Source organism: Lontra canadensis, unplaced genomic scaffold (genome assembly GCF_010015895.1).
Source record: "Lontra canadensis isolate GAN:19392208 unplaced genomic scaffold, GSC_riverotter_1.0 scaffold31, whole genome shotgun sequence".
Classification (NCBI taxonomy): Eukaryota; Metazoa; Chordata; class Mammalia; order Carnivora; family Mustelidae; genus Lontra; species Lontra canadensis.
This window is the reverse complement of record NW_022631025.1, coordinates 16,317,501-16,342,026: the sequence shown is the minus strand read 5'-3', so window position 1 is coordinate 16,342,026 and position 24,526 is coordinate 16,317,501. Positions and strand designations below refer to the sequence as shown.

Below are 24,526 nucleotides of genomic sequence, written 5' to 3'. Positions count from 1 at the left end.
TTTAGTTATTAAAGCAACAACCCAGTGAATAGCTTTGTCCATAAACCTTTTGTGTGAGTATCTGATTATTTCTTTAGAATGTATTTCTAACAGTGTATGAGAATGCCTCTTAGGAGGTATTTGCCAATAATAGGAAAAGATGAAATATTTTAGTATCAAAGGATTTCTACGATTATCAGTGAGCTCAGATATTTATTGGCATTTGTATTTCAATTGTAAATGTCATATGGTCAACTGTTTTTCTATTGCTATGCTTACTTTTTTCCATTAATTTATAAGAACTTGATTTTGAGGACATTAAGACTTCCTCCTCCCAGTTAAAAAATAAATAAAATGATAATAATAACAGTTGCCCTGAAAACTTTTGAGTAGCTGTAAGCGAAGTATCATGATTCTGCTTACATTTTTATTTTTTTATTTTTATTTTTTTAAAGATTTTATTTATTTATTTGACAGACAGAGATCACAAGTAGGCAGAGAGACAGGCAGAGAGAGAGGAGGAAGCAGGCTCCCTGCTGAGCAGAGAGCCCGATGAAGGGCTCGATCCCAGGACCCTGGATCATGACCTGAGCTGAAGGCAGACTTGAACCGACTGAGCCACCCAGGCGCCCCTCTGCTTACATTTTTAAAAGTTCTCTCTTGGTGCAGCAGGAAGAACTGATCGTAAGACACAAGAGCAGCTTGAGGGAGACCAGTCAGAAGCCTGTTGCCACTATTCAAGTAAGAGATGATGGTGACTGTGGCTGGGACAGTAATAGAGATGGAGAGAAGTGTTTGGACTCGAACCATGTTTCAGAAGTAAAAATCACAGGATTTGTTGATGAGGAATGAGAAAAGAAAAGAATCAGTGATATCCAGATGTTTGGCTGAGTTAACTGGGTGCCTGATGGTGTCATTTAATGATATGGGGCAAACTGAGGTGGAGGTTGGTGTTTGTTTGTTTGTTTGTTTGTTTTTTGAGATGTTTATTAGACATTTACGTGGAAATATCATGTGGATAGACAAGGGTAGAGTTCAGGTGGATGTAGCTTGATTGTCCCTGGTAGACAGACTGTTTGAAAGCCGGCGCACTGGATGAGATCCCCAAAGAGAATGTGTACATAGAGAAGAAAAAGACGTGTGAGAACACAGTCTGAGGCTTGAACACTTAGAGGTTCAAAAGGAAAAGGAACCAGCAGAGAGGACCTAGTTGTAGCCTGGGAGCTGAGAGAAAAACAAGGGTAATGTGATAGCAGCAAAGTGAAGGAAGGACATGTTTCAAGGAAAGGGGAGGGTCGACCTCGCGGAATTCTTGGGAGAAGTCAAATAGAGTAGAAGCAGGAAAGTGACTTTTGGGTATTGCCACCTGGAAGCGATTGGTCCTTTTTTTTCCCCCTTTTTTTAAAAGATTTTATTTATTTGTTTGACGCAGAGAGAGAGATAGTACACAAGTAGGTGGAGTGGCAAGCAGAGGCAGAGGGAGAAACAGGCTTCCTGCTACCAAAGGAGCCCGATGCTGGGGCTCGATCCCAGGACCCTGAGCCAAAGGCAGATGCTCAACTGACAGAGCCATCTGGGTGCCCTGTGATTGGTAGTTTTGAGAAGAGCAGTTTTGATGGAAGGATGGAGGCAAAAACGGGACAGAGGGCTTCAGAAGACAAGGGAGGATAGGACTATACCAGCAATGTAATAGAGTGGGTTTTCCTCTCTCAGGGAATAGCCACATTTCAGTACTCAAATGTTTACAAGACATCGCTTTTATTTCATGTGATCCACTATGACGATCAGCACATGGCACAAAGACTCAATTTTTCAGAGCAATGGAATAAGAACTAAAACAGGATTATAGTTTGAGAGAATGTAATTTGCTACCACGTTTGTCTGCAGACTTTCAACCACAAATGTAATGAATCTCCTGGACACTATCACTGTCACTGTCTCGGTTGTGATAGGAGTTAAAGTAGAGCCATCTCATTTCTGTTTCCCTGCTCTTGGTCATTGTGATCATCAAACTCACCTTAAATAATAAAGCCTTTTCTCGCCACACTTCCAGGCTCTTCCAGCCCATTCCAACACTAGAAATTACTTGGACAAAAGTACTCATGACCTCTAAAAATGTTTAATGATTGAATCTTTGGACCCATGGATGACAAAGGACAGTGACAGGGAGCACTTCCCATTCTTCCCAGTTGAGGTACTGGAATAGGCTGGATTTTGTGCCAGCCAGTTAGTTCCCAGCTATAACGATGAGTAGGGTAACTTTGTAAATTCCTAGCAGCAGTCTCAGGCTGGGGTCCTGCTCCTAAGGTAGAGGACTGTATGATGGAGCCAGGGGGTGGTAAGTTACGGTAGGAGCTCTTCATTTTCTAAACCTTTGACAAATTGAGTGAGATACACAGACGTGTATGTATATAATTTTAACTGAAGGTGGAAGAGACATTTTGGAGACATTTGAGCAGATTAACAAATAGTATTTGTATACATGTAACTAAAACAGTAATTTATCAGGTGGAAGGCAGATGGGGGGAATAAAATGCCAACCTGTATCTACAGTTGGGTTGTGTTGATGATGAAGTGCTGTTTATTCAGGGCCAGCCTAGCTTGTCAGCAACATAAGAGCTGCGGTAGCACATGACTCCCTGCGTAGCTAGAAGACAATAATAAATTATCTCCTATGCAAATAGCACCGGTATAAAAGCAGAACAAACAGATTCTGCCTCCCAGATTCCTGAAGATTCTCACTCACTCCCTTGTTTGATGCTGTTTTCAACAAGATCCTACTGACACGCTCCTAAAGCCATTAAGATCAACTCTGGTTTGGTCAGTTACATGAGGGTAGACAGGACATAGTTGTTGACGACTGCCATTTTGGAGTGCCCAAGCGATTCACGCGAATCTTTGCTTTTTCAATACTTCATATGATCGTATGGGTTTGGGGGCCCCCCAGAGGAGAACTGGGGATCACCCAAAGGAGCTTGATTCGAAGAATCGCTTGATTTTCACATAATGAAGATACAGAATCTTGGACCCAATCCTTGACCCGATAAATGAGATACTCTAGCAAAGTGGCTCAGAAACACACACCCGCCCTGGGGTGATTTTTTTGATGAAGGTGGTGTGAGGTACCAGACACTGAGGTGTGAGTTAATAAAAGTCCCAGGAAAATGATAGCATTGAAAGAACCCAAAGAAAGGGGCAGAAGGAAATATGTCCAAAAAATATATGCCTCCCTTTTTGAAAGGGCTTTTCAATTTCCAATGTGCTTTCAAATCACCCGGGATTTTTGGAGAATGCACTTTCTGCTTCCGTAGGTCTGGAGCATGGCCCGAGACAGCATCCCTAACAAGATGTTTGGTGTTGCCAAAGCCTCTGGACTTGAGTCCCGAAAGATCCTAGAGCTGCCATTTGTACACGGAAGAATCCAAACAGATTGGAGTTCAGCCAACAGTTTGGAATAGCAAATGTTCCACAACTATGGCTTTGAATAATGCTGAATCTACCTCATCCTATTCTCGGGCTCAGCTACCAGTAAAACCTGCCTTCTTTTGTTCAAGAGACCTAGCTGGGAGTCTCGTAATAATTGTGAAAAATCTCTTAGAAGTGTTGTATCTTCTTTCAAGGGTTTATAACCATATGCGGGGGATTTTCTGTACATACCGAAAAAAAATATTTTGAAAGGGAAATTGCTAAGCTTTTTGGCCAACACCGTTAGTCTGGAAGATGTAGGAGATAAGACGTAGGTAGCTGCTGTCCATTCTTGTTTTCCTTCAGGACCATAGCTGCTTTTATAATTCATGACGGCTCATGATAAGCTCAGCACTGAGGTCCTCTTGAGGGACAAGATCAATGATGATTTGAGATAATTTCGTTTATTGAATGTGCATTGTGTATAATGTGAGGTCCAATTTAAAAACATATATCATTTTAAATATCTACTTCTATTGTGGGTGAATTTATTTTTTAAGTATCTAGAGATTGCTACTATGACACATGAGCAATAAATAAAAGCATGAAAACTGACAGTATGCTTTCCGAGACACATGTTGCAAAAGCTGTTGTGTTTGAACATCCTAAATTTCACTACAAAGTCAGTACAATAGATCCTTGGTATTCACCAACAATGTATCCTGAGAGCTTTATCAACTCCCCGGTGCAATTCCTTGTACCCAAAAAGGGCAGTGTTCTCCAGAGACGGCTAGTGAGAGCGTCTGCTGCAAAAGTAGGCAACAACCACTCCTTGAGGTGTGGAAGCTGATGATGGGCTGGGCTCCCACACCTGTCAGGTGTCTCGTGTGGCCTCTCGGGGCCTCAGAGACTTTGACATTCAACTCAGCAGAATTACAGAGTACATGTGTTATGGATATTTTAAGCAGCCAGTAAATAATCTGAGCCACAAATATGAAATCCACAAGTTTCAAAGAACAGCCACATACAAACATAAAGCTGGGCATGGGAAATGCCCTCATCTCTTTGCACTGAACTGTCTGGCTCCTGGTCACAGTTATCTGGGGAGGGTGTACGTCGCACCTCCACTTCCTGTGGTACATATTTCTGTGTCACTTTAATACTTTACCAGTGGTTGGGGCACCTGGGTGGCTCAGTGGGTTGAGCCTCTGCCTTCAGCTCGGGTCATGATCTCAGGGTCCGGGGGTCAAGCCCCGCATCGGGCTCTCTGCTCATTGGGGAGCCTGCTTCCTCCTCTCTCTCTGCCTGCCTCTCTGGCTACTTGTGATCTTTCTCTCTGTGTCAAATAAATAAATAAAATATTTAAAAAAAATACTTTACCAGTGGCACACACAGTTCTGATGCCTTTTATATCAGAACAAAAATGAATAGAATTCTTTGTCTCTCTTGAGTGCACATCATGGTGATTTCAACTGAGTGGTGCAGTCAACTGTCGATTGTCTGTGACATATATATGGATATATATCATATATCAGATATGTGATATATATGATATATACATATCATATATATTTATATGTAATTACAGCATATATATGTGTGTGTGTGTGTATATATATATATGTATACATATATATATATATGCACTGTGATAGAGGATTATGTAGCAAAGGCTGATTTTGTGTGTCTGTCTCTCCAGTCATTCAAAAACATTTTTTTTTGAGGGGCATCTGGGTGGCTCAGTCATTAAGTGTCTGCCTTTGGCTCAGGTCCTGATCCCGGGGTCCTGGGATCGAGCACCATATTGGGCTCCCTCCTCCCCCCCGGAAGTCTGCTTCCCCCTCTCCCTCTGCTCCCCGCTGTCCCACTGCTCATGCTCACTTTCGCTTGTTCTCTCTCTCTCTCTCTAAAGTAAATAAATAAAATCTTTAAAACAAAGACAAAAACATTTTTTTGAGCAACTAGTATATTCCAGGCATTATGTTAGGGGCTAACGTCTGGTCTTCAGTTCCTTCCTTTAAGAAAGAGAAACAACTATGTCAACAAAGTGGTTCTCATTGCCATTAATAAAACTGAAAAAGGCCAGCACATATTTGGAGATGATGTGAGCCATAGGTTTGTGGTCATGGGCTCCTTTTCCACAATGATTCATTCCTTCTTAGCTACCACATAGAGCAAGAAGATCTGATATCATAGCCCTTCCATCAATCTCCAGACTCCTACACTGGAATAAAAAGCATACAGTTAACTTAGCTAGAGTCATCTTATGGATTCTTCTTGGCATCATAATTATCATTGGATAACAGTTATTTTAAAAACAACAATAAAAAATAAAAATGAAATAAAAAACAACAATAACCTCCTATTTTTCTGGCAATTGGTTGTAGCAATACTCAGCAGCTATTCCTAATCCTGTGAACAATAAAAGGAAAAGTATTTTTTACAAAGCCAATGTTCAAATAAATATTTTAGGAAAAAACTCTTAAGACATTTGTTACTTGTCTGAATTATCGGAATAATGGCCAAGATGCCTGGGGCGCGTGGTTGGCTCAGTGAGATGAGATGGAGCCCCAGGGGGTTCTGTCCGTATCGGGGAGTCTGCTCGGGATTCTCTCCCCACCTCTCTCCCTCTGTACCTCCTCCCCTGCTCCTCCCCCCCCCCCCCCCCACCCACCCACACCCCCCCCCCCTCTCTCTCTCAAAAAAAAAAAAAAAAAAAAAAAAAAAAATACTGGCCAAGACTCCTTCCTTCCTTGGACTAGGAAAACAAACAAGCAAAGGATATTTTAAGCCATAGCATGAAAGTTTGCCAACTTGTGTGTCTGATAAGAAATACCTGTCACAATACATCACAACATGGGACCAATTTGTGGCACAAGTGCTGAGGCGAGGCCGTCTGACATTAATATCAATGGCTCTATTGTTGTTTCAGAACTGTATGTTTCACAGCAATATCAGCAATGACTTGAAAGCATTTGCAGACAAGTTCGGCTTTGATGTCCTCATCCTCCTGGCCAGCTACTTGTCGGAGGAAGAGCAGCCCAGACGGCAGATCGCTGTGTATTCCCAGAACCTCGAGCTGTGCAGTCAGGTAAGGACCTCCTTCACTCCCGCCCATTTGCTTCCTAACCTGCTGGCTGTCACAACATGCGGCAGGACTTGGGAACCTATGGGCAGCTCAAGGAAATGCACCTGAGAGATAAGGTCCTCGAGAAATGTTGGGCGTATTTTGCACCTTGGGCCATTTAGGTATGTTGGTACGTATGTATGTATTTCTATTTCAAATTTTTCAGAGTTTTCAGTTTTGAGGCTATGTCACCCAAAAATCACCTAATCAGAATCGGCAGTGAGATAAATACTGGCCCTTTTTTAAAAATCGAGGTGTAATTGACATATAACGTTATATTAGCTTCCAGTATACAACATAACGATTTGATATCTGTGCATATTGTGAAGGGATCACACCCCAGGAAGTCTAGTTAACATCCATCACCAGGCGTAGTTACAAGGAATGTTTTTGTGGGATGAGGACTTTTATGACCCGCTCTCTTAGCGACTTTCAAATAAATAATACGGTATTACCAACTGTAGTCGCCATGCTGTACATTACATCCTCAGGACTTACGTTTTGTAACGGGAAGCTTGTACCTTTTGGCCTCCTTCACCGCCCCCCCCCCATACAAGGCCTTTTAATTTATTTTTAAATGTATTTTGTAGGGAAGTACAGTTGACGCTCAGTGTTACATTAGTTTCACGTGTAGACATTCAGTAACTCTGTATATTGTGTTGTGCCCATGAGTGTAGCTACCACCTGTCATCACACAACACCGATATCATTGACTTATCCCCCATGACCACATGGGGCCTTTTAAAAGATCCCCGTATCTGTTGTCTTCTAGACAGAGTCCATAGAGAGAAAGAATGTATCTGTTTCACCCAAAGAGAGGCAAGTCCTCCTGGGGGTGATATTTTCTTCGAGGGCTGCTACTTGGTTATACCTAAAAAAAAAAAAAAAAAAGTAAGTCCCCGTCTGAATACCTATTTGGGGCCCAGTGTTTAGTAACTGATCTAATGCTTTGATCAAAATTGGCTTGTCTCTAAGTACTAAAATTCTAACTGGGTAATTAGCTCCTCTTGGTTGATCACTGAATTTTTTAACCCAATGTTTCGGAAATAATGTAAGTAGACAACATGAATCAAAATAGGGCCCTGGCTATACCAAACCAGGTGTATTTAACAACCAGTAGGAGAAACTACATGATTCATTATAACATGGACACGAACATACAACAGTTTCGTCACTGTCTTCCCTCACTCACGGATTGACACCTGTCCGTCCGCGGGGGGGCTGTGGGCAAAGTCTCGCGAGACTCCTTTCTCTCGCGAGACTCCTTTCTCTCGCGAGACTTCTTTCTCCTTCCGCGTCCTCCCTTGCGGTCCCCCAAGAGATCCGTCTTGGCTGTATTGCATGTGACTGTAGATGCTCACGGACTCCTCTGTGCATTCCCAACTGCAAGTGTGAAAGAGGAAGGAGCCCCTCTCTGCTCCGGCCGGATGTGTTTTTCAGCCCCCGGCTTCTGACCCTCACACACCTGCGCGTTGTATTACCAGCCTGTGGCTTTTTCAAAGCTTTGACTCTACACTGGGTTTCCACGCTGAATTCTGTGTCTGGTCACTGGTTTCCTAGGGACCGACTTGCACCTCCTAAGCCTCCAAAACAGTGGTTTTCAAATCAATTTACTAGCGATTTGAAATCGCTTTAGTGGTTTAAAAATTGGTTAATCTTAAACAGACAAAAGTGGACGAGCTGGTGAAGGGATTAGAAGCTCGGGAGCCGGCTGGGCGTGCCTCTCCTCTTCCCCATGCCCGCCCCCGCCACCTGAGAGAGAGCTCTTGAGCCGACACAAGGTCAAGACTACCCTAGAAAAAACCTTCTGGGTCCATGGGACCACAGTTGGTTAAGGGTCAGCCTCTGCAGAATTCACAACATGGCTCCATCACATGTCACCTGCATGGCATTGGTCAAGGTTTCTGACCTTGCTACGTCTCTGTGTTCATCACTGGCAAAATGGAGATAAAAATCCCTACCTTGTACAGAATAATTGTGAGGATGGAAGGAGGTAGTGCACATAAAACCCTTAGAACTGCGCCTGGCGTATGGAAACAATAAATGTAATTATCACTATCTATGTGATCTCCCTAGTTATTTTCAGTGTTGTTGCTCTCACCTCCTCTATTTCTGTGGGGCCATTTCAAAAGCCCAGTGGGCAAAATATCCCTGACATTTCCTAAAAATCATAGAGCTGCAGCCGGGTTCCAGCCTCTCACCACCTTCTCTTGGCCTCCAAGGGCAGCTTTGTCTGTTCTGGGCTCCAGGCCGATGCTTCCGGGGGGCAGGAAGAGATAGTTGGGGTTCATATGCTGTTGGAAAGCTCCACCCCGGTAGCTTTCTCTTTCCTATTTTCTCCTTTGTCTTATGAGGCAAAGGCTTTCAGAGGTAAAAGAGAGTCCTGGGTTCCTTCTCCTGCTCCATTTCCCTTCATGCCCATACTCATCCCACTCCCACTTTCTCAGCAACCAGCATTATCTCGGCTTTTTGCGAGCTTGAGCTTCACTCCTGTTGGAAGATGATATTGTGCTACACCAAGGAAAGGATTTAAATGGTTTCAATCTCGTAACCTGTAACTCTCAGAAGCAAACAACACTGAGCAGCGGGATTTTGAGTTAAAAGAAAACCGGTTTGGTGGGATTGTAGAAAGAGGGGGCAGTATTTTAAGTGGGATTTTCTGTGTCTTACATTATGCGGTCTTCAGTTGTTTGAGAGCTTCTTTGTAGAACGATGCACATAGATTAATCTTATATTAAGAAAAACTAAGAGAGACAAATTGCAAAGAGCAGAGTGCCTAAGTGCTCACACGAACCCCTGTTGCCTCCCTGACAGATTTGCTGTGAGCTGGAGGAATGCCAGAACCCCTGCCTAGAGCTGGAGCCCTTTGAATGTGGCTGCGACGAGATCCTGGTGTACCAGCAGGAGAACCCTTTGGTGACCTGTGATCAGGTGGTTCTTCTTGTCAAGGAAGTCATCAACAGGAGGTGTCCAGAGATGGCTTCCAACAGCCGGACGTCCTCGACCGAAGCTGTGGCAGGAAGCGCCCCACTGTCCCAGGGATCTTCCGGGATTATGGAATTGTATGGCTCCGACATAGAGCCACAACCCAGCTCTGTGAATTTCATAGAAAATCCTCCAGATCTGAGCGATTCTAACCAGGCTCAGGTGGATGGGAACTTAGACCTCGTCAGCCCCGATAGTGGCTTGGCCACCATCAGGAGCAGCCGTTCGTCCAAGGAGAGCTCCGTTTTCCTCAGTGATGACAGTCCAGTGGGAGAAGGTGCGGGGCCTCACCACAGCCTTCTCCCAGGGTTTGACTCCTATAGTCCCATCCCCGAAGGAGCAGTCGCTGAAGAGCACGCCCGGTCCGGAGGACACAGCGAATCTTTTGATCTCTTCAACTTTGATCAAGCGCCCATGGCTTCTGGGCAGTCCCAGCCATCTTCCCATTCCGCAGACTACTCTCCCGCAGACGACTTCTTCCCCAATAGTGATTCATCAGAAGGACAACCCCACACCGGACCTAAAGAAATCAGTGGGATAGGGATGGACATGTCTAATTATTCATCCGGTTCACTTTTGTCAGGGACTGGCAAAGATAACCTTGTGGAATTTGATGAGGAGTTTGGTCAGAGACAAGATAGTCCCCGGGATCACTCTGAAAGAAATTTGAGCCTGACAGGTTTTGTGCGAGATAAAACTCCTTCACCAGAAAGGCTAAAAAATATTGGAAAGAGGGTCCCACCAACACCTATGAATAGCTTTGGAGAAAGCTCACCATCTACCGAAGAGCCAGCTCTACTCTATCCAGATAATGTGACCCAAAAAACAATAAACACAGGTCACATCGGGCCACCTCATACCCGTGCGAGGTGCAGCAGCTGGTGGGGTGGTTTGGAAATCGACTCTAAAAATATTGGAGATGCTTGGAGTTCCAGTGAGCAGGAGTCTGTCTTCCAGAGCCCTGAGTCGTGGAAAGATCATAAGCCAAACCCAGCAGATAGGAGAGCCTCGGATTCTATATTTCAACCAAAGAGTCTCGAATTCCCAAAGTCAAGTCCCTGGGAGTCTGAGTTTGGTCAGCCTGGGCTTGGCAGCAATAATATTCAAGACCGAAATGAGGACAATTTGCAGTTTCAGAACGTGCCCCCGGAGAAATTGAATTTGTCAAATGCTTCTCCTCAGGGAACAAATCACCTGATAGAAGACTTTGCCGCCTTGTGGCGTTCTGATCGCTCTCCCACAGCGATGCCAGAGCCGTGGGGTAATCCCACAGAAGACGGCGCCCCTGCCGCTGCGATGTCGTTCCCAGCCTGGAGGGCCTTTGGTAAAGAAGATGGCGCCAAAGCTCCGACAAGTACCTGGCACCTGCACCCAACCAGTGGTGAGACGCCGTCTGTGAGGGACCCGAGCCAGTGGGCCATGGCAAAAAGTGGGTTTTCTTTTCCTTCAGAAGACAATTCACCCAGCGAGGCCAAGAATGAAGAAATCTGGGGCCAGAAGAACCACAACCCCCAGGACGATATCCTTATATCTGGGAGTCCCAGCTCCGATCTGGATCACATGTGGAATAGTTCTAAGCCAACACAGGAGGATCAGAATGGTTTAGTGGATGCAAAAATTAGGGGGAAGGTATATGAAAAGGTTGATTCCTGGAATCTTTTTGACGAGGGTATCAAAAAAGGTGGGTCGGACGCCATGGCACCATGGGAAGATTCCTTCTTATATAAATGTTCTGATTACAGCGCATCCAACATGGGGGAAGATTCCGTGCCTTCCCCCTTGGACACCAACTACTCCACGTCTGACTCTTACACATCGCCAACATTTGCTGGAGATGAAAAAGAAACAGAAAACAAGCCATTTGCCAAAGAAGGAGACTTGGAGTCAAAAGACGCGAACTCCGCCGTGGGGGAGATTGAAATCCCTCCTCAATCCCCAGAGCAGCCACCTAGGAATCGAATTAGCTCAGGTCCCGGGAACCTGGAAATGTGGGTTTCCCATGATGCAGATAATAGTTGTTCAATAAATGTCACTCATAACTCCGATAAAGATTTACTCGAGACAGAGCCCACCGATGATAAGAACATCTCCCTGGACGATGACATTGGGGAAAGCAGCCTATCCAGTTACGATGACCCCAGCATGATGCAGCTGTACAATGAGACCAACCGTCAGCTCACGCTTCTACACAGCAACACCAACTCCCGCCAGGCGGTCCCCGACAGCCTCGACTTGTGGAACAGGGTGATTCTGGAGGACACGCAGTCCACCGCGACCATCTCCGATATGGATAACGATTTGGACTGGGATGACTGCAGTGCCGGCGTGGCGATCTCCAGCGAAGGTCAAGCACAGGGATACACGGCTGAAGGTCCCGAACCTGAGACCCGATTTTCTGTGAGACAGCTGGAACCGTGGGGTGTGGAGTATCAGGAAGCAAATCAGGCGGACTGGGAGCTCCCTGCCTCTTCTGAGCACGGCGAGAACCCTCCTGCCAAGGAATATGACACCCTGAATGGAAAAAGTGGGCAGCTCATCGCAAATAATATTTGGGATTCCGTCACGAGAGATAATGACATGTCTTCGTTAATGATACCAGGCCCACCGTATGTTACAGATTCTGAACTACACAAGTCACCTTCCGAAACTCCCAACTCATCAGAAAAAATTAAGGACCGTTATATCCCAGAGGTGCTAGAAGCTTCTGGAGCCAATGAGTCAGGAACACTTGATCCTGATAAGCAGGACGCAGGCAGAGGAACCCTGCCAAGGGAGGCGGCATCCTGGGCATCCACCCTTGAGAATCCGGGACATGTTGCACACTCAGATCCGTGGAAAGGTCCTCACTATGGACAAGGCGAAGGTGAGGAGGAAGACCGTGGAGCTGTTGCTAGGGAATGCCTCAGTGAGGAGGAGATGCTAGATAGAACCTCAGAGATTTCTGGAAAAGGGCCAAGCGACCAGGAATGCTCTTCCCCAGCGGCATCTCAACATCAAGGAATCTGCGATGAATCGGGCAAAATCAGCTCTCATTCAGTCACTTCCAGTCCTCAGAATGAGGAACCCCAGGAGGTTTTAGAGTACGAGAGCGGGTCCTACAATCCGGATCCCTGTGATGGTCACACAGACCTGCAGGTCCAAGAGACCTGCGACAGGCACCTCATGGATTACAGAAATTCAGGGGAAACCACAGAAATTTCAGGTGGGCTGAAATTAACAAAAACTGTGTCTTTACCTGAAATGGATCTTGAGAAAACTGGAAAATGTAACGTTCTGGAACCAGAGAGAGTGAACCAAGAGCCACCCCATGAATGTCCCCAAAGCCCTGACATTTGGGAGGCCTCTATAGACAGTAACACGCAGGTCAGTTTACCAAGTTCTGAGATAACTAAAAATCCTGAAGTCGAGAGTAACGAAGACAGCCCTCCAGGAGCTGACCCATCAGGAAATTATCGCAGAGATAGTATTTCTAGTGAGTACACACATTCCAGCGCATCCAGTCCTGGCCTAAACGATTCTTCAGCCGCATTGCTTTCCTGGGACCAGGGACCCAATACAAGGCAACAGAAGCAGCAGCAAGATGATTGGAACCAACAGAATCACCAAGAATCTGCGCTAATTACTACTGACAGTCAAGTAGAAGTAATTACTGAAATGCAGGACCTGGAGAAAACCAGAATGGACAGGTTGGAAAAGAGCTTAGATCACAAGGTTCCTAAATTTTTAGAGATTTGGAATGACTCCTTAGATGGCGATTCCTTTTCCTCTTTATCCAGCCCTGAAACAGGCAAATATTCAGAATATTCCACTGCCTGTCAAGAAGGAAACCTAGTGGTTAGCCGTCAGGAGAAAAACGAGCATGACATTTCTAAAACTCTGCAGCCAGAGGAGGCCAGGTTCATGGCAACAAGCTCAGGTTCTGATGACGACAGCATAGGGGATGAAGAGTCAGGGGAGAAAGAGAGGCATCTGGGCACTTGTCAAGCTGCTAAGAGTGAACCCAGGGCTTGGGATTCACTGAATGACCCTAATAAGTTCTCGGCCACAGCTGATCCCAGTGATGAATTTTCTGCCTATGGAGGCAGTTCAGAACCAACAAAGTCAACTCCGTTCTGTGACAGTCAACCAAACAGCCCCGATCACTGGAGTTTCTCGCCACTAAAGGAGACTGAACTGCAGATCACGGCAGTGGAAAAGGAGAGGAGATCTCCGGAAACAGCGAGGACAGGAGATACCCTGTGGCAAATCTCCCCCCAAAGTGAATCGAAGAATGAGAATTACTCTAAATTGGAAATGCTTGGCTTCTCAGCAGAGAGCACTGAGTGGTGGAATGCCTCTCTACAAGGAGGACGACCAATTGAGAGTACATCGGAAAGGGAATTACCTAGCTCAAGTAGCGTGTTAGAGATGAGCTCTTCAGTGTACCAAAACTTGAGTCCCTGGGGAGTACCCATGCAGGGTGACACGGAACCCATGGAAACGCAATGTACCAATCCTTTCACTGAGGAACATCAGTCACCTTTCCTGGATAGCAATGAGGAGAACTCCCATGAGGAACTTTGGAACATTCAGCCAAGGCAGCCAGACCCAGAAGCTGATCAGCTTAGCCAGCTGGTAATCCTGCACCAAATTAAAGAGAAGGATTCCAGAGAGCAAAGCTCCGTGTCTTCTGCCGGTCAGGAACCGACTTCAGAAACACCTACCCAAGATCAGCAGTGTCAGAGCGCAGTGCTGTCCGTCTGGGGTCAGCCCGACCCAACATTTACTCTCACAGATGAGAATGGACGTGTGATGTCTAATGTTTCGATGGTTGAGTGTCAAGAAACAAATTGGTGGGAAGAAAGAAAATCATATCCGGATGAAATAATGAATTCAACCGTTGCCTCAGAAGATTTCCCCACTGTCAGTTCTTCCACCGAGTTGATAAAGAAGTCGGGTTCTGAATGGAATGTCTCTACCCCTAGTGAGGGCCCCCAAGGCACGTTTGTTCCAGATATTTTACATGGCAACTTCCAAGAGGGTGGGCAAGTGGTCTCAGCTTCGCCTGACTTGTGGATGGATGCTAAACAGCCCTTCAGCTTGAAAGCAGATGGTGAGAATCCAGATATACTGACTCACTGTGACCATGACAGCAATTCTCAGGCTTCCAACAGCCCTGATATATGTCATGATTATGAAGCAAGGCAAGAGACAGAGCGGCACATCCAGGCTGGAGTGGGACCTGGAGGGGTAGCTGGTGAGTTATATCTCCCTGAGCCAAAGACGGATGAAGAACCCAGTCCAGAGCCTGGGCAGGAATTTGTCCCAGGCAATCCAGAACGATCTTCTGAAGATGTGATTCCACTGCCCCCAATCAGTGGTCCGGTGGACACAAGGGGCTCGTCTCCACCTGCCTCTCACAAAGCTTCCCCTGAACCTTCTGAAATCAGTGGTGGAAATAATACAGATGTCCAAGCATCTGAGACAGGAGTTGCCCCAGATCCAGCACCAAATCTGCAGCTTGCCGACAGGACAAGCCCAATGATCGAAAATGTGGGAACGGGTATTTGTGTAACTCTCCACGAGCCGACTGTGGACAGCAACAGCTCGCCAATGTCAGAGGGCTTTTCCCATGGAAGCCAGACAGTTGCAGGAGCCTTGCTGGACCATGAGCAGCTCTTTGCTACCGAGACTTCTACTGCTGGTCCTGACGCCTTGCTGGCCTCAGACACTTGCCTGGATGTAAGCGAAGCCGCCTTTGACCACAGTTTCAGCGACGCCTCAGGTCTTAACACGTCCACGGGAACGATAGATGACATGAGTAAACTGACATTATCAGAGGGCAATCCCGACACGCCAGTTGACGGGGATGCGGGGAAGCAAGATATCTGTTCATCCGAAGCCTCATGGGGTGATTTTGAATATGATGTCATGGGCCAAAATATCGATGAGGATTTAATGAAAGAGCCCGAGCATTTTCTCTATGGTGGTGACCCTCCCTTGGAAGAGGACGCTCTGAAGCGATCGCTGGCACCTTACACACCACCCTTCGATTTGTCCTACCTCACAGAACCGGCTCTTGGTGCCCCATCAACAGACTCATCCCCTAAGGATGAGTCTCTGGGCAGCGAAACAGCTGAGATACTGCTTTCTGCCCTTCCCAATCAAAGAAGCAAAGAAAAGCATGAAGAAACCCAAAACAGCCAGCCTGGACAGCTGGTTGTGCTGCATATTCATGAAGGTCCTGAGCCAGAGGGAGCCCACTCCAACCTCGAGTTGTCTCCATCGAACATCGGCCGGGAAGTAGAAACAGATAACTCGGATTCACCAGCAGGTGGAGACATAGGACCACCAAATGGTAAGAAACAGCGTGGTCCTCCACCCCCCCCACCCCCCTCCCCCCCCCACCCCCACTCCCGGAACCTGCCCCTTTCGCTTAATTAATGTATTTGTAAACCAAGCTCTTCCTACCAAGGGGGTAAAAAGAGGAACTAACTGCATTTGCAGTGCATGCTTAACCAAATCCTCCATTAACAGCAGTAAATGTCTGCTGCTTTTATAATACCTCTCTTTGAGAGTGCCTGGGAAAATAAAACAGCTCTACCAAAAAAAATATATATATAAATATATATATATATATATATATATATATATATATATATCTTAAATTATCTCTCCTTAGATGAATCATTTGCAAAGATCACACATCACATAATGTGTTAATTCTGCCTTGTTCGCCCCTTCTCGCCTTCATCTTCCACTTCTAGGAGCCAGCGAGGGAGTGTCAGAGTTGGAAAAAGAAAAAGTAATTCCTATCAAAGAGCCTGAGCGGATAACACCAGAATACAGGGAAGAAAGGTACACAGAGAAGAATGAAGATTGTCACGTGCTACACATGGACTACATACTTGTAAACCATGAAGAAAATTCACCCCCAACACCCAAGGCCTGGGAAGCCAGAGAAAGCACATGTGAATCAGAAGAGTTTCCCACGGGTCCTGAAGAAACAGGGCTGCTGGGAACTCAGCCAGCAGGCCTCCCAGATTCCTGTCAGCCCTCCTCCTTCAGTAAAAGAGAAGATGGTTCTGTAGAGACAATGTCTCCCAAAGGTGATAAGAGATCATCTCTTGAGAGCCCTGGGCAAGACCAGAGCTGGATGGTCTTGGGTCACAGTGAGGAGGGCGATCAGTCGTTAGAAGCTAGGAACTCGGGGCCTGGAGGGTCTGGCCAGGTGGTAGAGCTGACCTCCCCTTGTGGCTTAGGTGAGGGCCCCCACATACAGGTTCTAGGAGGAATGAAGCCTGTGGAATCGTTAACACTAGAAGAGGCCCCTGGTCTGGACAGCCAATCCCGGAAGAGCAAGGGCCGAGGCAGGGCTGGCCCGGACGCGGTTCTGGGGCAGGCTGTCCGCCACGACAGTGAATGGGAAATGCTTCCACCTCAGCCTTCTCGGAAAAACAGGATCCTTGAAACAGAAATGGAGGAGGAAACAGAGTTTCTGGAGCCCAGAACGAGGAAACCGAGACCAAAAGGGTAAGCTGAAAGCTAGATTTATTTTTTTTACTGAAAAATATTGTATTAGAATCTGGGGAAATGGTGAGGGATTGTGGAATACGAAGAACAACTAGATGGTGGGAGCTTTGCTTCCAGGAGTGGCCAAGCACCATCCGTAAAAACAGCTGATAGATAAACATAAAGATAATGATGATTTGCGGCCATTTTCAGTCACAAAACAAAACAAAACAAAACAAAAACACTTCAGTTTCCATCCAGAGTCTGTACTTACCCTTCTGATACTTACCCTACTCTACCTACTCAATACCTATATTGCTCTTAAACAAGCAGTTGGAACCAGAGAAAGCAGGGCACTAACATTTTTTTTCATAGAGCACCAAACAGTTTGCTTATATTATCTCATTTAATACTTACAACAACCCTGATGTGGTTGGTATTATTACCTTTACTTTCCACACATCTGTGGGGGTTCCTTGAAGTAAGTAACCAGAGGGAACACTTGGATTTGAAGGTTTTTCACCTCTAGAACCAGTATTTTTCCAGCAGACACGCTGCCTATCTCACACAAAGGGCAAGTCTGGTTTTATGTCACAGCTAACTTACGAGGAGGGCTAACTAAGGAGACGCCACAGCAGGCTCAAAATCTTAGTGTGAAATATTCACTCCCCAGCTGGCTGAAAAATTGGCCAACAATCATCAGACTAGGGATTCATTCATTCATTCACCACATGGGGTCTGAGAGTCTGCTCTGTACGGAGTTTCTGGGTAGCCAGTTGGTATAAGAGAACGTCAGAGAACAGGATGTCATCTCTGCCCTCAAGCTTCCCAGGCCCTGTTGACACCATGAAAGGTTGTTCATTTCTTTTCATTTGTCCTGATGGAGCCCTCCTGCTCCCAGGGACGAAAGGCCAAACCGTGACAAGTTAAAAGGGAAGATCTTGTTTTCTCTAAAATGTAGCAGAAAAAAGATCTCTTTTTCCTACTCATTTCGGGAGCCTAAAGGACTGTGCCTACCACGGACTCACTGTGAGTCCAAGAATCTGGATCCCAGCCTAGCTCTGCCGTGACTGGCCATGTATGTTGGGATCAACCCTAGGCTTAAATTTTTTCCTCCATGAAATTGGTGGCCTGGGCTGGAGGACCTCAGGCCTTCCTCAAGTTCCCATTGGCAGGAGCCTCATTTGCGTGTAAACAGAATGTGTCCTCAAGAGCTTTGGTCTTCACAAATTTCCTCTCTCTCCCCAAAGGAATAAGAAAAGAAGAAGGAAAAGCAGTGGTAAATCAAGGGTTCTTAAAGGGCTGTAAAGAGTTAAAATCTCATATTCAAGGGCAGTTTCCTAAATCCAGACCTTTTCAGTTGGCCTAATCTTTCTTTTTCCTGTCAAGCTATTTCCTTCCAGAGAGCCCCCAGATCCGTTATAGAAAGAGGGTAGCAGATGGATCCCAGCAGCCCCGCTGGTGTTGTTATGGATGGAGCTCAGAACGCGGGCAGCCTTGCCTTGGCTGAGCTATTGTTTGGCTTCTGGTTGGCATTTTCATGCCCCTGTGGTCCAACAGATGAGACTGCTCCCTGGTGCCACCAGCCCCCTCTCTTGCGAGCAGATTTCTTTGCTCATATTTTTCTGCTCAGCCCCTGCAGTAATGACAATTTTCTCACAATTGGGGAAGGGGCAGTTTCCCTGCCGGCATCTGTATTATTACCTTTTGCATAAATAATTTACTCTCCACTGTGTTTGAAAGGTCCCTCTGTGCTGGATTTTGAGAGGGCATGGAGCTGTGGCAAACAGTGATTCTCTAAGTGGGGTCTTACAACCAGCAGCCTTGGGGCGCCCGGCTGACTGTCAGTAGAACATGGGACTCTTGATCTGGGGGTTGCGAGCTCAAGCCCCATGTTGGCGGTAGAGATTACTTAATTTTTTTTTTTTTTAATAAAAGCAGCAGCCTCAGAATCACCTGGGTGCTTGCTAGAAATGCAAGTTCCTGACCCTACTCCTCACTCTTCCTGAATCAAGAACTCCAGTTGGGGTCCAGCAATCTGTGCTTTAACACGGGTAACTCTGGTGCACGCTCAAGTTGGAGAACCACTGGTCCCAGTCCTCTAGTTTAAGAAGAGAGTGAAACACAGGTGAAGAAGTAGATACTAGTGTAACATGTAAATCAAAGTAGTTGATGACCAACGTGTGTGTAAATATACATAGGTATTATGAGCGTTCGCCACGGCCGGCGTACTGAGCCCCGTGTGTGCACTACCTCATTTTACCATGGCAGGAATTATACAAGGAAGAACACTGATGTTCAGAAAGGTTGAGGGGCGCCTGGGTGGCTCATTGGTTAAGCATCTGCCTTTGGCTCAGGTCATGATCCTGGGGTCCTGGGATCCAGTCCCGTATTGGGCTCCCTGCTCAGCGGGGTGTCTGCTTCTCCCTCTGCCTCTTCCTCTGCTTGTGCACTCGCTGTCTCGCTCTCTCTCAAATAAATACATAAAATCTTAAAAAAAAAAAAAAAAAAGAAAGAAAGAAAGGTTGAATCACTTGGTCTGGTTTCTAGTTAGAAATTGAAGACGCTGGGATTCTAATTTCAGTCTTTCCATGTCCAGAGTGTGTGTTCCTGCTAGTAAATTAAGAGGGGAGGCATCTGTGTTGGGCACCTTTATGGTGGAGGAACAAGAAACGGCTTATTATCTATCCACATCAGGAGATAGGGTACCCAGGGCCCCTGATACTTTAAAGGGCCCACATGAAACTTTGAGCTTCTTTTAATATCTAAAGAAAAAAATTATTATACTTCTTTGTGGATTATGTGTTTTTTCCTACCATTGCAGATGTAAAAGAAAGTTCTGGATCTTTTTTTAATGAAGGAAAGAGCTCGGGAAAGTAAGAGTGCCTAAGGCCCCACAAAGTCATAATGTGGCCCTAAGAGGTGTATTTCAAGATGGGCATTACAGGAAAGTCATAATGTAGAAAGGCAAAGAAGAGGGTAAGAGGTCAGCCAAGCTGTCTAGGAAGAGGGAGATGAAGGAAACCATGGACACAGCAAGATAGTCACAGAAGCAATATGAGATAGTCCTATTTTTCTGACTAAAAACCTGGAAACGTCTTCTGACATAGAATTTGGTCATAGGGCAGAACCAAGACTGTCCTGAAAAAAAAAAAAAAAAGTTTGGGCTTCAAAAAGAGATAGTATATGCGGATAGTATACGAAATATGACATACGAGCTAGGAATTGACTTCTAGCCCTCCCCACCGCACCCCGTCACTCAAAGTGCCCACCCTGGTTTGAGAGCTGCAGGCCATATTTCCAAAATGCGAGGAAGCCTCAAAAGGTGGCTTTTCTCCTTGTACTTCACCGGCTGCCTCTTGTTAACAGGATTGTGGAGTGTAGGGAGAGAAACACCCCCCCTTGGAATCTGCAGTGCTGTTTTCTGGTTCCTAGGATCAATCTTGCCTCTTCCCAGAGGCTCTGCCAACACCTTGGTCATCCTCCAGCTCTACACCCACCAGCCCAGGATCACCACCAACTCCCAAGACAGTGATGGATAAGCCTGATCTTTCTGGTGGGGTTACAGAGAACATCTGCACAGAAATCTGCCCCACACACTATCTTCTTAAAATGAAGAACCCTTTATAGGTTTCTTTTAAAGAAGGCATGGTTGCAAGAATGTCATGTGAGAAAAGGGTCATTTGATTACGTACTAGTCAAGGTTCTCCAGAGAAACAGAACCAACAGGAGCAGTAGGAGATATCCATCTATCTTTGATCTAGAGAGAGAAATGATTTTAAGGAATTGGAATTGGCCTGCCCAGGTTTAGGGGCTGGCAAGCCTGTAATCTGTAGGAGAGTCCAGTGGGCTAGAAACTCAAGCTAGAGTTGTTGCTGTCTTGAGTCTGAATTCTGCAGGACAGCAGGCTGGAAACTTAGCAGAGTGTCTGTGTTGTAGACTTGAGGAGAGTTTCTTATTTTTTGAGAAATTTCAGACCTTGCTCCCAAGGCCTTCAACTGACTAGACAAGGCCCACCCATGTTCTGGAGGATGACCTGCCTTACTCAAAGTCTGCTGATTTCAGTGTTAATCACATCTAAAAAAAAAAAAAAAAAAAAAAAAAAAAAAAATACCATCCCAGCAACATCTAGACTGGTGATCGACCAAATAACTGGGCACCATAGCCTCGTCAAGTTGACAAATAATATTAATAATTCTAGGTTATATTCAAAAGCCTGAACTAGCTATATGCTAAGTGAATTGAAACCATTAACATTTATAAACTCACCACCCTCTAAATTATACAAAAGTGGGTTGATCTATATACAAATATATTGGCTTTCTCTGGGCGTGGGGTAAGGAAATAGCTGTGCAGGGTGATAAATGGAAATAATGTCCAAGAGGAGGAAGTAAACTGACTCTGCTTGTCTCAGCTCTTGTAGATACACACAAGGGTGAGGGGCAGGGCAGTGGGAGTTAGAGGGGAGGCAGACGAGGTGGAGCTCTGGCACATGTGCTTTTGAAACAGTATTTAGAAATAACTTGATCCACCCAGGGGCACCTGGGTGGTTCAGTTGGTTAAGCATCTGCTTTTGGCTCAGGTCATGATCTCAGGGTCCTGAGATGGAGCCGCACAGTGGGCTTCCTTCTCAGTGGGGAGTCTGCTTCTCCCTCTCACTCTTCCTCTGTGCTCTCTTGCTCTTTCTCTCTCTCAAATAAATATAATCAAGAAAGAAAGAAAGAAAGAAAGAAAGAAAGAGAGAGAGAGAGAAAGAAGAAAGAGAGAGAGAGAGAGGAAGGAAGGAAGGAAGGAGGGACGGACCCGATCGTTGTATCCATGGAGCTATAGCTTGTCTTCTAGCTCTGTGAGGTGAGTTATTTGGTTCTCCCTGAAACTAAAATGACCTCCAAACACAATAGGTGTCATATTCCTCACAACTTGCTTCTTATGGTCATCTCTGTGCATTCTTTCTTTTTAAATTAGTAATGTTGACCTTTTTCTTCTGTCTGACAAGACTGCGGGAAATAACTCCCTTTTCTCCCTATGAGCGACCCCATTAAACCTTTATACAATTTCACAAGACCCTCTAAAGCCAGACGTTTTCTGTCTGGGACTTAGGGTTGAGGAATTAGAACATTGGGTCTTAAACCCACGTAAATGCTAAAAATGAAAAACGGGTAAAGAAATAATCTGTCGACTCTTTCTCTAGGGGTTGGGTAACGTTATGTTTGGGCTCGCAGAAGAATCAGGCTCTTTGAGCACATGCCTCCCCCTCCCTGGGTCTTGCTGTTTGGATGGGCTGCATCCCACTTCCAAACGTTCACCCTTTCTCCCAGGCCAGCCGAGACTCCATACATGACAGCCGTCCCTTGTTTATTCATGGTTATTTGGCTTTACCCTGAACCAAACCTGGAAGACCAAACTTGGCACTGACTCTGTGTTCATTTATTTTTGTAATTATATTTGATCACTTGGTGTGTTATGTTTGGTGGCTTGGTGGTGATAAATATATTCCAAGTTCTTTAAATCTGCAGTTTAACTCAGGCCTTAGTCTCCTTTTCAGAAAAAAAAAAAAATGTGGGTTTTTTTTTTTTCCCATGTCTCCCCACTAGCCCCCTGCTATGTCTCCACTTCTGGCCAGCCCTACCCAGAACAGACTTCAGATAAGTCTGGTCTACCCAGTAACCCTCTGAACTCAACAGGGTGAATTTTATTATCCCTACTTCATAGATCAACCAGCTCGGTAAATGAGCCGTTAACGTCATCCAGAAATGAGACTGTGGTAACATAAGGACTTGAACTTCTGTCTTCTCCCTTCCCGCCCATTGCTTGTCGATACGACACAGAGGCCAAAGCAATCATTTTTTACCACGTGTTCTATAGGTTGACATATTTCTTCCTATCCTCCCGTTGTCCCACTGAGAAATACATCACGTTTAATAGCCAACATTCCCAGAGTTATTTGGAGAGTAACTGAGCAGAACTCGCCTTGGCCTCTTCCCTCTGTCATGTGACCCACTGAGGCCTTCCCGCGCCTGAAAGCACATTTCACGCCACAGCTCATTCGTGATGGTTACTGCCCTGTCCGTGGGCTGCCCCCATCTGTGGTTTGTGGGGCCACCTCGAGCAGCCAGAGGCGAGAGGGCGTGAGGGAATCAAAGCCCTTCACTGTACATCTACGTTCCCCATATATTTATAGATGTGGTATTTTGTGGTAAAGGATTTTATAGCCAGAGAAGGCCATGAACACCAAGACGAGGTGGTACAAGTCAGCTGTCCCGTGGGAGGAACACCCACAGAGGAGCCCTTTGGTGTTGTGCTGGCTTCTAGTTTGAGGAAGAATCCAAGGTATTCCTCCAGCTGGAATGGTGAAATGTTAAAACTGATGTCAGGAATTTAAAAAAAAAACAAAAAAAAAAAAAAAAAAAAAAAAAAACCTCCATGAGAATTGATGGCATTTGAGGAAGAGGAGAAGTCATGGCTTACAAAAGCAGGATGCGTCAGTCTGTCAGAGAGCCAGCAGGAGAGAGAGGACACATTCAAATGAGGATAATTTGAGAAATATTTCATAAAGGGAGTATTTACAAAGATGGAGGGAACGTGTGAGGAGCTCACAGGAACGGTATAGTAGCTCAGGAATGGAAACGGGACGGCTGTTCTCGTTCCTAGGCCTCAGGGGCAAGGAGAGGTGCTTTCCAGAACTCAGAACAAGAATGTTGGGGTTTTCGTGAGGATAGCCCTGGCGGAGAGTTGGGGGGCATGGTCAGCCGGGGGCCTTCCCTCGGATGGGAAGCCAGAGGAGTGCAGCTCCCTGCCTCCCCGCTTCCTCCCTCAGAACTCCCACCAGGTTCCCCAAAGCCAAGCGGGATTCAGAGCCTCCTGGGGCCCAGAGCAAGAGGGAGAAAGTAAGCCAGTGAAGCCGAAGCAGCACACAGATGTTATCGTGCACAGCTGGCTGGATTAGAAAGCCGTAGAACCACAGCTTCGGAAAAGTGTGCTGAGATCTGTGCACGTGCAGGGTCGTTGACTGTTTCTCCAGTGCAACAGAGGACCTGTTTCCAAGATCCAGGGGAGAGCTCTCTTAGGACAAGCGCCATCGAAGAGTCGCCCCAAGATTGGGTCCAGCTTTGCAGAAACCCAGGTTGTGCCAATGGAAGAAATGAGGATGTTACCTTCCCCCACCATGTTAACTTTTGGTTAAGGGCTGTGGCTTCTTTTAATTGTCAGCCTAAGAGAGTTTTGTTCTAGGTAACGGCCTGGCAGGAAAATTTTTAATTCACTCCCATAAACTATCTCAAAATGTTGATCAACTCCAAATCAAAAACTTATGGAAGATGGAGTCCAACACACGTGCGTACAAACACACACACACACACACATGCGCGCACACACACACTACTCAACCTTACATGGCAGCCCCGCCCTGGTCGGCCCACTCCACTCCTATCTCCTCCTGTCAGCCGGCTCCTACAATCCATACTCCATTCACTGGCTTGAGTGAAGCCTTTCAAATGTAAAGATCCTCCTTTCACCACCCACTTTCTTTTTTTTTTTTTA

At 45.9% G+C, this 24,526-nt stretch overlaps 1 protein-coding gene across 7 annotated transcripts in view; it reads left to right on the top strand.

Moving 5' to 3' along the window:
- The window catches only part of PRUNE2 (prune homolog 2 with BCH domain), a 255,353-nt gene that overhangs the window by 168,361 nt on the left and 62,466 nt on the right, over positions 1-24,526 (top strand). For all 7 annotated transcript variants that reach the window (XM_032866673.1, XM_032866674.1, XM_032866676.1 and 4 more), the window contains exons 7-9: positions 6,317-6,475; positions 9,326-15,833; positions 16,243-17,008. In XM_032866673.1, the coding sequence (XP_032722564.1) occupies positions 6,317-6,475; positions 9,326-15,833; positions 16,243-17,008 (7,433 nt within the window). The remainder of the gene's footprint in view (positions 1-6,316; positions 6,476-9,325; positions 15,834-16,242; positions 17,009-24,526) is intronic.